This window comes from Cibotium barometz, chromosome 25 (genome assembly GCF_041138505.1).
Source record: "Cibotium barometz isolate CiBa-2024 chromosome 25, ASM4113850v1, whole genome shotgun sequence".
NCBI classification, from domain to species: Eukaryota; Viridiplantae; Streptophyta; class Polypodiopsida; order Cyatheales; family Cibotiaceae; genus Cibotium; species Cibotium barometz.
The window spans coordinates 41,088,395-41,101,397 of record NC_141070.1 but is presented as its reverse complement, the minus strand read 5'-3'; the positions used below and the strand labels follow the sequence as shown (position 1 = coordinate 41,101,397).

At 41.7% G+C, this 13,003-nt stretch overlaps 1 protein-coding gene across 2 annotated transcripts in view; it reads left to right on the top strand.

Moving 5' to 3' along the window:
- Nucleotides 1-1,892, top strand: part of LOC147624570 (putative serine/threonine-protein kinase PBL7) — a 61,258-nt gene extending 59,366 nt beyond the window's left edge. For both annotated transcript variants that reach the window (XM_086819587.1, XM_086819588.1), the window contains one exon: nt 295-1,892. In XM_086819587.1, the coding sequence (XP_086675713.1) occupies nt 295-813 (519 nt within the window). In that variant the 3' untranslated portion in view covers nt 814-1,892. The remainder of the gene's footprint in view (nt 1-294) is intronic.
- Nucleotides 1,893-13,003: the final 11,111 nt, after the last annotated feature.

The window sequence follows — 13,003 nt, the reverse complement described above, 5'->3', positions numbered from 1 at the left end:
TCCGTTTCCCATTTCCCGTTCTCATTTCTGGCATCTATGCAAATAGGGTTCACAAGTGGCCAACACTCATCTCCTCACTTGTAGCCCCAAGTAATATGGCACCTGCATCCATGCTGGAATGATTGATGTGGCATCTCTCTCTCTCTCTCTCTCTCTCTCTCTCTCTCTCTCCCCCCCAAAAAAAAAAAACCAAGAAGAAAATAAGAGAAACCAAAAATAGTATGTTTCACTTAAAAGTTTTTTCTGTTAGTGAAGTATCAAATGTTGCAATTCTGAATTGGTGCTTGACTGCAGGCCCGTCCGCTGTTCAAGGATCGCAGAAAGTTCCCTCAGATGGCAGACCCAATGCTTCAAGGATGCTATCCCATGAGAGGATTATATCAAGCCCTTGCGGTTGCAGCCATGTGCCTGCAAGAACAAGCAGCACATCGGCCTCTCATAGGAGATGTCGTGACGGCATTGACCTATCTTGCATCCCAAACATATGATCCCAAAGTACAACCTGTTCACAGTAACAGATTTGCTCCCCTGACTCCTGGAAGGGAAAAGAAGGAGAAGGAGAGAAAGTCAAGTGGTGGATTAGATGATGCTGGTGGTGGGCATAAGGGAGCAAGGCAGGGAGGATTGAGATCGCCACACCATCAGGGATCACCTGATACACGTGCCAAGACACGTGTACATAATGGTGCTGTGGGGGATCTAGGAAGGGGCCAGGATGGAGGCTCCAGAAGAAAAATGAGCAGTAATGATTGGGAGACACCGGATTGTCCAAGGGATAGCCCGGGAACTGAAGGCAAAAAGATTAGGGCATAAAACACTGCCAAAACGCAAGGGGAGCTGGGAGAAAACGTGGCTGGAGAAGAGGAAGCTTGCAAGACTAGCTTTGATGCTGGATCTGGATGGTAGAGATGCTGCAAGGCTTATATTTTCTATCAAGACCACATGTCTCTTGCTGCAGCTGAGCAAAACATGTAGCATAGCATCCAAACGAGCATGGTTTACTCAGGGTACATGGTTCTCTAAGCAAGATGAGCAGTAAATGGAAGGCAAGATGTAGATTTGAGAAGTATCACCCATGCATATGGTAAGTTGTGGTGGAGCAGGTGCCAAGGAAGATTGTTTGGTATGAAGAGATGTTTTATTAGAGTTTTGACTGTGTTGTGATGTAAAAAGGTTACCCTAAGGAACCGAAGCTGACACAGTTTGTCCTCTTCTCATACGAATGCTTTGTGGTCATCCTCCTATTAGGGAGGAACAGTTGAACAAGACCTTGGCAATTTGAGTGCTCTCGATCCTCCTTGAGGTGTCAGCATGTCAGCATGTACATTATTACAGTAGTTTCCGATGGCAATGGTGCAGCTGTATGTGTAACTAGTTTACTCTTATGTTTTGTCAACAGTGGGCTCACCATGTTGTGAAGGGAATCTTTTTTGGAAATCTTTTTTGGTTGCCTCCTATTAATGGCAGGCTACTCAGTGTGTCTCATGGATGGAAGTATCTTGAGATCACTTCTTGGAGAGGCATTCCTCCTGCTCAGCATTTTTATATTTGCAATCTAGGAAATACACGTTTTGTTACATAGATTGGGCAGCATGGCCCCTGGGCCCCCACTGACAAGGAATTACATGTGATGTGATTTGCCTTTTCATTAGTCAAATGCAAATTGGCAAAACCAAAATTACACTAGTAAATGCAATACTAAGATACGCAAGAAAGCAGGTACGAACTGATTGTAGAGTTAAAGACCATTGGAAAGCCAGAGTGCTTCACTAAGAACACTCCTCCAAAGAAGATAAACAGTTTTTGGAATCTCAAGGTCAAGCCACCTACAAAGGGACTATTAAGGCATTGCTTGATGCAAAACTAATATGCATGATTTTGATTTTCAACTTTCTTTGTGTGCTCGTTTGATATCTTGAAAAGTGTGTGCGTGTGTGTTTGTGTGATGCTCTTATTGTTGGACAAACTACTTGTAGGGAACAACCTACATGGTATACAAAGTTTTGATGTAAATCACTTTGTTAAAGACCATTGGAAGGCTAGAGTAGAGTTAAAGACCGACCATTGGAAGGCTTGAGTGCTTCACTAAGAACACTCCTCCAAAGAAAATAAGCAGTTTTTGGAATCTCAAGGTCAAGCCACCTACAAAGAGATTTTTGAGGCATTGCTTGACGCAAAATTAATATGCATGATTTTGATTTTCAACTTTCTTCGTGTGCTTGTTGGATGTCTTGAGAAGTGAGTGAGTGTGTGTGTGTGTGTGATGCTCTTATGCACTTGTAGGGAACAACCTACATGGTATACAAATATGTAATCACTTTGTTAGCCAAACTTGTGTGGATGACTCATTTTTCTTTCCAAGGAACACTCTAAGGTGATGTTAAAATAATTATGGATGTCTGACCTGTTTGGTCTTGTGGTAAGCTTGAAAATTAATTTTGCTAAGTCCAAGATTCTTCTTCTTAAGCATTGTGATTGGCACTCTATTCTTTGGCAGGGCCATATAATTTCACTAGAATAGATAGACATCTTGGGTATCCTTTGGGTTGGAATGTCTATCTGAAGAGAGAACGATAGTGAGTGTTGGACAAGCTAAATTTCAAACTTCAATATTGGAATTCATCTACTTGGTCGTAGCATGTTAGATTGAGAATTGTGCAATCCATGCTAATGGCTTATATTCAGTTTCACTTGCCTCTTGTTTCTTGGTCTTCGGTCGATTTGGATAGTTTCATGTTTGTAGCCTTAGCATGTTTGTGGCATGCTAAGGTGGAAAGACAACCCATTAGGCTACTAAAAAATTATTTGGTATGTACTCCTAGAATGCATGGAACATATTGAATTTACACTTTCATGTTATTGCAAGGAAAGCTTTTCTTCTTTTGAGTTTGTTGGAGCAAAAATAGTCCTGGAACTTTAATGTTATTAAGTCTTGTTGTAGCAATGAAAACTTTAACTTTTGGACATTGGATGATTACTCATGTCGAGGTTATATTTGGATGCTTAGAGGGGCATATTGTTGGATGTCCGTTTTTCATGAAATTAATTTAGGACTGATAGACTTTGATGGCTTAATTAAAATGGTCTAATAGACCGCATGATCAAGGCAACTCCTTTTGTAGAGAGAGTCTTCATTGGAGTCGTGCACTTCAGTAGCCTCTTACTCTTTTACAATATGGTGAGGATGTGCTGAATGAGAAGAGGCTATGTTCTTTCCTTTCCACAAATTGTGACCCTTTACAATCTAGGTTTACATCATTCATCGAGATGCTTCTTTATTGCATAATTTTCAGCCTGTACCTCCTCTAGAATTGAGTCATATCTTGGATGATTGAATATTGGTAAGTCAAAATTCAAGTTGTTGTGTGGTGCCTCTTCGAAATTTGACTGCAGCTAGTGTATACAAATTGCATCTTCTTCCTCCTTGGATACATGCTCATAGAAACTCACTATGGCACATTAAGAAGTCTTTTGGGTGGTGGAGGGTGGCTCTCTCGAAGATCTGGAAGAGTAAATTACTCCTCAAATAGAAAGACTTCTTTTGGAGATGCCTCGTTGGTGCTTTATCGGTTGGCAGTTTTCTGGCCGAAAGATGTATTGCTCCAGCATCTTGTAGAAGATGTTCACATCCAGGTGAGACAGTCTATCATCTTCTATGATCTTGCCTCCATTCTTGTGCACTTCTAGACAAATTGTCAAGACACCTTCGTGTAAGATTTGTGGGCAGGTCTTCTGGTAAATTTTTTTGGCTATTTGGCAACATGTCCCTTGATTTTCTAGAATTTGCATGGATTGGATTTTGGACCCTATGGTCCATCTATCATGCAAGAAATCACATATCTTTGCCACACAATATATTCCTTGTTTTACTTTCTTCAGGAGATCCCTTCTTTTATCTCTTTCATATTCTTTTGACCTTAGAGATCTTCCCTTGAACCAGCTTCAAGTGTTCGTTGATTGCTTTTGAACTTTAGCTACCTCGGTTTCCCACTAGTTATATATCGTATTACAAAAGTGTGTGCGTGTGTGCGCGTGTGTGTGAGAGAGAGAGAGAGAGGTGAAAAGTTAGTGTGGGTGAGAAAAAAAGGCCCTAAGTGAAGCTTATTAAACATTTAAGCCAATGTGTGCAAAGTCAAGAACTTGAAAAAAACCTTAGAAGTTAAATTTTCTTCACATGTGGTGAATGTGAATGCATCTTAGAAGAGAGATTTTAGAATTTGTTGTAATAGGAGAATTTGGAAATTTTTTCGTGCAAAATTGTGTATTTGATAATTTACACTCTATAGTCTAGACCTCTAGAAGCAACAAGGGATGCTTTTGTCAAGTGTAGTAATTAAGCTGTAGAAAGTACTTCATGCCTATATGGATGCTATTAGCTATTGAACAAGGCAAGGATTTAAGGGTGAAACTTTATTTTGGCACGATCTAATAGGTAAATGAAGCTTGGTGAAATTATCACAAGATTTATTATAGGATGCCTACATATGCTTGCTTATGTTTTCAGTCCACTGTGGTTATCTCACTTCACTCCTACAACAAGTTGAGAGTTCAAACCCCAACATCTATCAGGAATTCTTTTTTTGGGTAGTCAAATTGGATCTTTTATAGCTACTTTAACAACTTAGGCTCTTCTTTCTATTACAAGAGTGTTATTAATGATGATGCTCACCATATAATCATTGTCCATTTGGATGCCATTTTTAATCTAGCAACACATGCTCTTTTGAGTACTCAATGTGTACTACTAATATTTCTTTACACGTTAATGGCTTCTCGTTGCCTTTTTGTCTTCATATTTAGGATCCATTGATTTAGAATCTTTTAACATTCATATACATCTTCCTTATTATCATTGGAGTCATCTACATGGGAAGCATCAAGCTTTTCCCTTGCAAGATTTTCCTGTAGCTATGTATAGATTCTATGATATATTATGAGTATACCCCTTGGATGGTAAATTGTGCTGATGTGATTTAGCACATATTGGTATGTGACCTTAGCTTCTCTACCCTTCTTGATGGAAGCTTTCTTAGATATTACTTTGAAGCTGGTGCAGGAGTTAGATTCTTCGAGCAATCTAGGTCTCCTCCTCATTGTTTAGGATAGTGGCATCCTGGAGGATTTGGCACCATGCATTGAATTTCAATATGATTGGATGATATGGTGCTATAGGGCTCATGAACAGTTATACATTCTGATATATAGGGACCAACCAAGACTGTATAACAATTGTAGGTTGCAAGTACTATGTTAGATTCATTGATGGATCACACTAGGACCCTGCAGAGCACCTTTCATTGACATAATGATAGTGCACCTCAATGTGCTTTGTGCGAGCATGAAAAACTGGATTCCTCACAACAACTGCCATAGTGCTCAAACTATCAATGAAGATGGTAGTGGTGGCTGAGGACTTGCCACCAATACCCAAATCACAATAAGGCGCCTGAGCCAAACACACTTAACTGTAGTTGTAAATGCTACCCTGTACTCAGATTCATAGCTAAAAGTTGCCACAGTGGGTTGCTTCTTGCTGAGCCCCATGATATACATGAATGACCAAGGCAAATCAAAAACTACGTGTGGATACTCGGTGTGTCATAATATCTAGCCTGGTCTGATTCTGTTAAATTCATTGCAGTTGTGATTTACCCCCCTTGAGATAAAATAACCCAAAGTGCTTGGTGTCCTTTAGGTAACGGAACACCCGTTTCATAGAATACCAATGTTTTTTGCTTGGGCTATGCATAAATCTGCTCAATATTATTGAGACCACATACTAAATGTCAAGCCTAGTATTACACAAAAAAAAGGCATCCAATAGCTTCTTGATACAAGCTAGTATCAAAAGGGTCACCTACATCTTCAAGACTTAGTCGTAAACTGTTACCATATTATAGTAGTGATGTGTGTGAACACACTTAGGACCGCCGGGGCACTTTTTCCCTCACTAGGAGGTTTTTTCCCCCGTGCATTGTATATACGCCCATTATCTTCTAGGGCTTGTAATCTTTCATTTTTGGCACTCATAATACACTACTGTGTTGTGCTCAAGCTTCCTCATCTTCTTGAAGTTGTGTGTGCATTCTTGCAACCCTAATTCCAACAATTGGTATCAGAGCAGGCTTCCTCCTCCCGGGCAGCATCACCGGCACCTGCCGCTTCATCTCCTCCGATTGGGACGAGGTTTCACGAGCGTCTGCAGGTTAGTATATGCCGTGGGAAAGCCCATAGGGCTTGGTCATTTCAGAATTTTGATCTGAAGTCATTTCGCCCTCCGTTTTTGCATTCCAAGTACTGCGCAGGCAAAATCGTCCTACTGTGCAGATTTTCTGTCAACATTAAAATCTGCAGGACAGGTGCCCATTCGTCTGTTTTGGGCTGTGCTACATAGCACAGGTCGATTTTATACAGGTTTACCTCTTACAGACAGCATTTACATCCAGTAGTACAGTCATTGGCCATGGCTGACAACAATGATGTATTCCGCATGTTGGCTGCTGAGGATAAGTTGGATGGCACCAACTATCCATTGTGGGCATATATGATGCGACATGTATTGGTAGCAAAGGGGTTATGGAACATTGTGCAGGGTATTGATGCACGTCCTATTGTGGCTGGGAATGCTGCAAACACATCAGAAACAGGTACTGTTGATGATGGTGCAGGCACAAGTGCTGTAGCAGCTGTTCGAGAACCACCACTTTCAGCAGAGCAGATTCGTTGGGATGGTAGAGATGCGCAGGCTCATGCCTTGATTGCGCTGTCTGTCAAACGTACCATTATCCCACATATTCGCTCCTGCAGGACTTCTAAGGATGCTTGGGATGTACTTGCCACATTGTATCAGGCAAGAAATGAGGCTCGTGTTGCTTACCTCCGAAAACAGTTGGAGAGTGAGCATATGAACGAAGGTGATTCTATGGATAGCTTTTTGACAAAGATCAAGGATTTCAAAGAGCAGCTCATTTCTGCAGATGAAATCCTGTCAGACAGTTCACTTGTGCAGACTGTTTTGAATGGTCTACCAGATTCTTATCAGGGTTTTGCTTCCACTCTTCGCTTGATGATGAAAGGCAATCCCAATGCCTTATCATTTGAGGAGTTAGTTTCTGTTTTGCTGCAAGAAGACCAATCAAGGCAAAACAGGAATATTATGCGTGTCGCAGATCAAGCTTTCGTTGCTAGTCAGAGAAGCGGGAAAGGTAAAGCTGGCTTTTCTTCTAGTAAGCAGAAATCTGCAAATGCTGCGCAACCAAAGAAGCAAGACAAAGATGAGAAGAAGGGTGACAAACAGAAAACATTTTGCAAGTACTGTAAGGGAAATGATCATGTCATCAAAGCGTGTCCTAAGCTGGCTGCGAAAGAGGCTAAGAAGAAAGAGGCTGGTATGGCTGTTGCAGATGCCTCTCCTTCTAACAATGAATCTGCTAATGTTGTGCTAGATACAGAATGGGCATTCAATGCGCAGTGCAGTTATGACCCATCTTTGCATGACACATGTATGTCTGCAGTAGATTCAGATGTATGGTACTTTGACAGTGGTGCCACTAAGCATATCACCTCGCAGCGCAGTTTATTCACTTTCCTTGAGTCTGCTCCCACAGGGAATACTGTCACTTGTGCCAATAACTCCTCTTATCCCGTTAAAGGAGTTGGACAGATTGTGCTGAATGTTGCAAATGGCAACACCTTTACACTTTTTGATGCATTGTATGTGCCAGGGATCAAAAAGAATCTGCTGTCAGTTTCCGCATTTGCCAAAACAGGTTTGGTTGTAAAATTTGTGGATGACAGATGTACTGTTCATGATCTCTCTTGTGGTGACATCATTGTAGCATCTGGTTCACTATGTCGAGGGCTGTATAAGCTCAATATGGATGGCAAATGTGTAGAGGATTCAGCATGTGCTATTATGGATACGCAGGCTATTTCAAATGCAAAACTGTGGCATGCACGTTTTGGTCATCTGAATTTTGCAAGTTTGCTGCGCCTGCAGAAATCTGAAATGGTGTCTTCTTTGCCTAAGCTTGAGGCACCTGTCAAGCATGTTTGTGAGGGCTGCATATTGGGTAAAATGCAGCGTGCTTCCTTTCCCAAAGATGGATCAGTGAGAGCTGAACGCAGATTACAGCTTGTTCACAGTGATGTTTGTGGTCCCATGCAAACTCCATCATTTGGAAACTACCTTTACTTCGTGACTTTCATTGATGATTTTACCAGGCATGCATGGGTATATCCTTTGAAGGCAAAGTCCGAAGTGTTTTTGTGCTTCAAACAGTTTTTGGTTATGGCTGAAAATGTGTCAGAAAGTAAGATGGGCACCCTCCGTTCAGATCGAGGGGGGGAGTATATGTCTTCAGAATTTAATGCATTTCTGGCTGAGCGTGGGATAAAACACCAATGTACAGTGCCGTATACACCACAGCAAAATGGTGTGGCTGAGAGAAAAAACAGGTCTCTCATGGAAATGGCAAGATGTATGGTTAAGAGTCAAAGTCTACCACATGGTTTTTGGCTTGAGGCTGTCATGTGTGCCACTTATGTACTAAACAGGTGTCCCACCAAAGCATTACAGGTTGTCACTCCATATGAGGCTTGGCATGGCCGCAAGCCATCTGTTGGCCATTTACGTGTTTTTGGTTGCCTGGCATATGCATTAGTGCCTGTGCAACATCGCAGAAAATTGGATGACAAAGCTGTCAAATGTATTTTTGTTGGATATAGTGCTGAGAGCAAAGGCTATCGTTTGTATCATCCACAGACAAAGCGCATTTTGGTTAGCCGTGATGTTGTATTTGTGGAAGATGCAGTTCAGCCCTTGGTTTCATGTACTAAGGAGACAGATATCAGCTCACGTGATGTCTATGATACATTGTTGCCTCTTTTCAGTGGTGCACAGTCAAGTGCAATACCTCATGAGGCAGTTTTTCAGCCTATGCAGGTTTTAAATGATGGCACAGATCAGCCTATATCTGATGCAGATGTGCATGATGCACTTGAGGATGAGAGACAAGAGATTGAGGGCTCTAGGAATATGCCTAGATGGCTGGTGCAGACTTTGCGTGACAGCAAGTTGGATGCCCCTTTGTCTAGTCGCACTCGTTCTGGCTCTCATGGTGCCTCTTATGCGTCAGATTGTTATGCATTGGCTGTTTCTAGTATGTGCGATGAAAGTGAGCCTGTTTCATTTGATGAGGCACAAAGTTCAGAAAATTGGATGGCTGCTATGCAAGCAGAATACGATGCTATTATGAAGAATGGTACATGGTCTTTATGTGACTTGCCCCCTGGCAAGAAGGCCATTGGCACTAAGTGGGTATACAAATTGAAGCGTAAGCCTGATGGCACAGTGGATCGCCATAAGGCTAGGCTTGTTGCAAAAGGTTATGCTCAAGAGAAGGGCATTGATTTTGATGAGACTTTTGCTCCCACATGTCGTATGACCACTGTTCGTAGCATCTGTGCATTAGCAGCTCATAATGGTTGGAATGTACATCAGCTGGACATAAAGACTGCGTTCTTAAATGGAGATTTGCATGAGGAGGTGTATGTATCGCAGCCTCGTGGTTTTGTTCAAAGAAGGCAGGAAAACAAAGTGTGCAGGTTAAAAAAGGCTTTATATGGTTTAAAGCAAGCTCCACGAGCTTGGTATGAAAAAATACATGCATATTTGACTGCACATGGGTTTCAGAATAGTCCAACAGAAAGCACTTTGTATGCTAAACGTGTGGATGGTGTACATCTAATCATTGCTCTCTATGTCGATGACATGCTGCTCACAGGACCAAATGAGAGTCATATTGCTGATTTTAAGGCTGATTTGAATGCCTCTTTTGAAATGTCAGATTTGGGGCATTTGCATCATTATTTGGGGATACAATTTAAGCAGTGTGATGGAGGTATTGCTTTGTGTCAGACAAAGTATATTGAAACATTGTTGCGGAGATTTGGCCTTGAAGACTGCAAGCCTATTGCTACTCCCATGGAGACAGGTTTGAAGTTGAGTCTTCATGATGCTGGAGATCACTTTGATGTCACACTCTATCAGACAGCTGTTGGTTGCCTCATTTATGTATGCATTACGAGGCCAGACATTCAGTTTGCAGTCTCACAGGTGAGCAGATTTATGCATAGCCCAGGCATTAAGCATTGGCAGGCAGTGAAGCGTATCTTTCGCTATTTGAGTGGTACTCGGCATCTTGGGTTGTTTTATCCCAAGGGGGGATCATTGCCGCCAGATTTACATGCTTTTTCAGATTCTGACTGGGCTGGTTGTTATGACACACGCGTGTCCACGAGTGGTTTTTGCTTCATGCTTGGAAGCTCATGCATATCATGGTTGAGCAAGAAGCAGCCTACTGTGGCCACTTCTAGTTGTGAAGCTGAGTACAGGGCAGCTTTCACAGCTACGGTTGAGTGTGTGTGGCTCAGACGCCTTATGGCTGATTTGGGTGTTGGGCAGCCATCTGCCACCACCATCTTCACTGACAGTCAGAGCGCATTGGCAGTTGCGCGGAACCCAGTGTTCCATGCTCGTACGAAGCACATTGAGGTGCACTACCATTATGTCAGGGAGAGACTCTCTGCAGGAGAGATCAGTTTGGCTTATGTGCCAACACAGGATAACCTTGCAGACCTTTTCACAAAGGCTCTGCCTCGTGAGAAGTTCGAAGCTTTTCGCAAAGCTTTGGGCTTACTCCCTTTTGTGGATTCGTCCACATAGCTAGACACTTCCCTATACATGAGTGCTAGCTCTTGTTCACCGCATCACTCCAGGGGGGATTTGTTACCATATTATAGTAGTGATGTGTGTGAACACACTTAGGACCGCCGGGGCACTTTTTCCCTCACTAGGAGGTTTTTTCCCCCGTGCATTGTATATACGCCCATTATCTTCTAGGGCTTGTAATCTTTCATTTTTGGCACTCATAATACACTACTGTGTTGTGCTCAAGCTTCCTCATCTTCTTGAAGTTGTGTGTGCATTCCTGCAACCCTAATTCCAACATAAACCTGGCTCCATAGGTGTAGCCATAGGTTTATAGTCTTCAAGATTGAACCTCTTGAACAATGCATCTATGTTTTTCCTCTACAACATAACAATGCCATCATTATGCTGCCAAAATTCAATGCCTAAATAATAGTATAATGGTTCAAGATTCGACATCTCAAAAGACTTCTCTAAATCAGCTATATAAAAGCTAAAATATAATCATCATTAGGGCATGTGAGTAACATGTCATCACCCAATGTATAACATGATGACCAATAAAACATCCTTAGTCCTCTTAATATAGAGGTTACTGTGAGTTGGGCCGTTACAAAAATCCTGTGTAACTAAGTATGCATGTATCTTTTCATACCATGCTCTGGGAGCTTGCTTAAGACCATACAAAGCTTTCTTCAATCCGCATACTTTTGATTCCTGACTTATTTTTATATTAAACCTCGAGGTTGAGATACATAGACGTCCTTATGTAAATCTCCATTCAAGAAATTAGTTTTGATATCCAATTGGCATACATTCCAACCTTTATGCGTTGCTAACGCAATGATACTCCGTATGGTAGTCATACGACATGTGGGTGCAAAGGTTTTTGTGATGATGTAAACAAGGGGTGAGCTGGCACTAAAAGTATAAAGATGTGCCAGGCTCTTTGGACTATGAGCCCAGACTAGTCTCCAAAGGGAAGTAAGTTTAAAGCTTTGCGAAAAGCTTCAAACTTCTCTTGTGGGAGAGCCTTCGTGAACAAATCTGCCAAGTTGTCCTGTGTTGGCACATAAGCCAAGCAACTCTTGTTTCCTCACCTTCTTTCTCCATTGCTTTGTGGCCATCCTCACTACCTCTGCATAAGTATCTCGATCCTTAAGCTCCACTTTTTCTTTAATACTCACATGTAACAATCCTATGAATTTATCTTTCTTTGGGAAATCTAGCGGCACCTGATTCTCTTCCAAAACCCTCAGGATTCTTCTCCAAATTGCTTTAAATCTATTCACAAAAACTATAATTTCTTCTTCCTCCCCTTGATATAACCTATTCAGTTCTCTCCAAAGATCTTTTGGGTTGTCAGCATGTCCCACCCAAATCCACTCTGTTTTGCATAGGGGACCCTTCTCGGGCACTATGTAAAAAAGAGCAGGTGGCAACACACCGTCATGCCCATATGACGTTCATGGGGGTGAAACTTAACGAGTGGGGGGGTAGCAGTCCCATAAATCCACTCACAAAGTTTCACCCCTATTGGACACTGTACGGGCGTGATATCCCACCCAAACCCCCTTTTTTTGCATAGGGAACCCTTTGTGTACTATGTAAATTCAATGCCTTTCTCTTGCACATAACCCTTTGCAACAAACCTAGCTTTGTATTGATCAACACTGCCATATTCTCTGCGTTTGAGCTTGTAAACCCATTTCATACCAATGGCCTTCTTGCCAAGAGACAAGTTTACAAAATCCCATGTATCATTTTTGAGTATCAAATCATACTCAGATCGCATAGCACTCATCTATTTTTTAGATTCCTTTGCTTCATCAAAGGAGACAGGTTCCTTTTCATTACATAATCTAGCAATAAAAGCATGACCTGCATTAACATGGGATGTGTGAGATGAGAACTTGCACATGTTCTGCTAGGCAAAGGAGTGGCCAATTTGCTGTCATATAGTGTTTGCACCAGCCATTTTTTGCATACTTTTTGACTCCTCAATTTCCCTTCTTTCCTCATCAATTGCATCATCCACATTTTCCTCATCAATAGGCTGATCTTGGGCTGAAAAACATGTTGATTTATAACCTGTGTGGACTGATTTTCAGTATTTTTTTGATTGCCCAAATGCTCTACATCAATGTGTCCTCTACATTGAACAATGGAAGGAGAGTTTCGAAACATGTATTTTATTTTTTTAATATGAAAGAAAGGGATAAATTGCATCTCCACAAATACAGCACCTCTACTTATGAGAATTTGCTTGGTAGCAAGATGATAGAGATGATA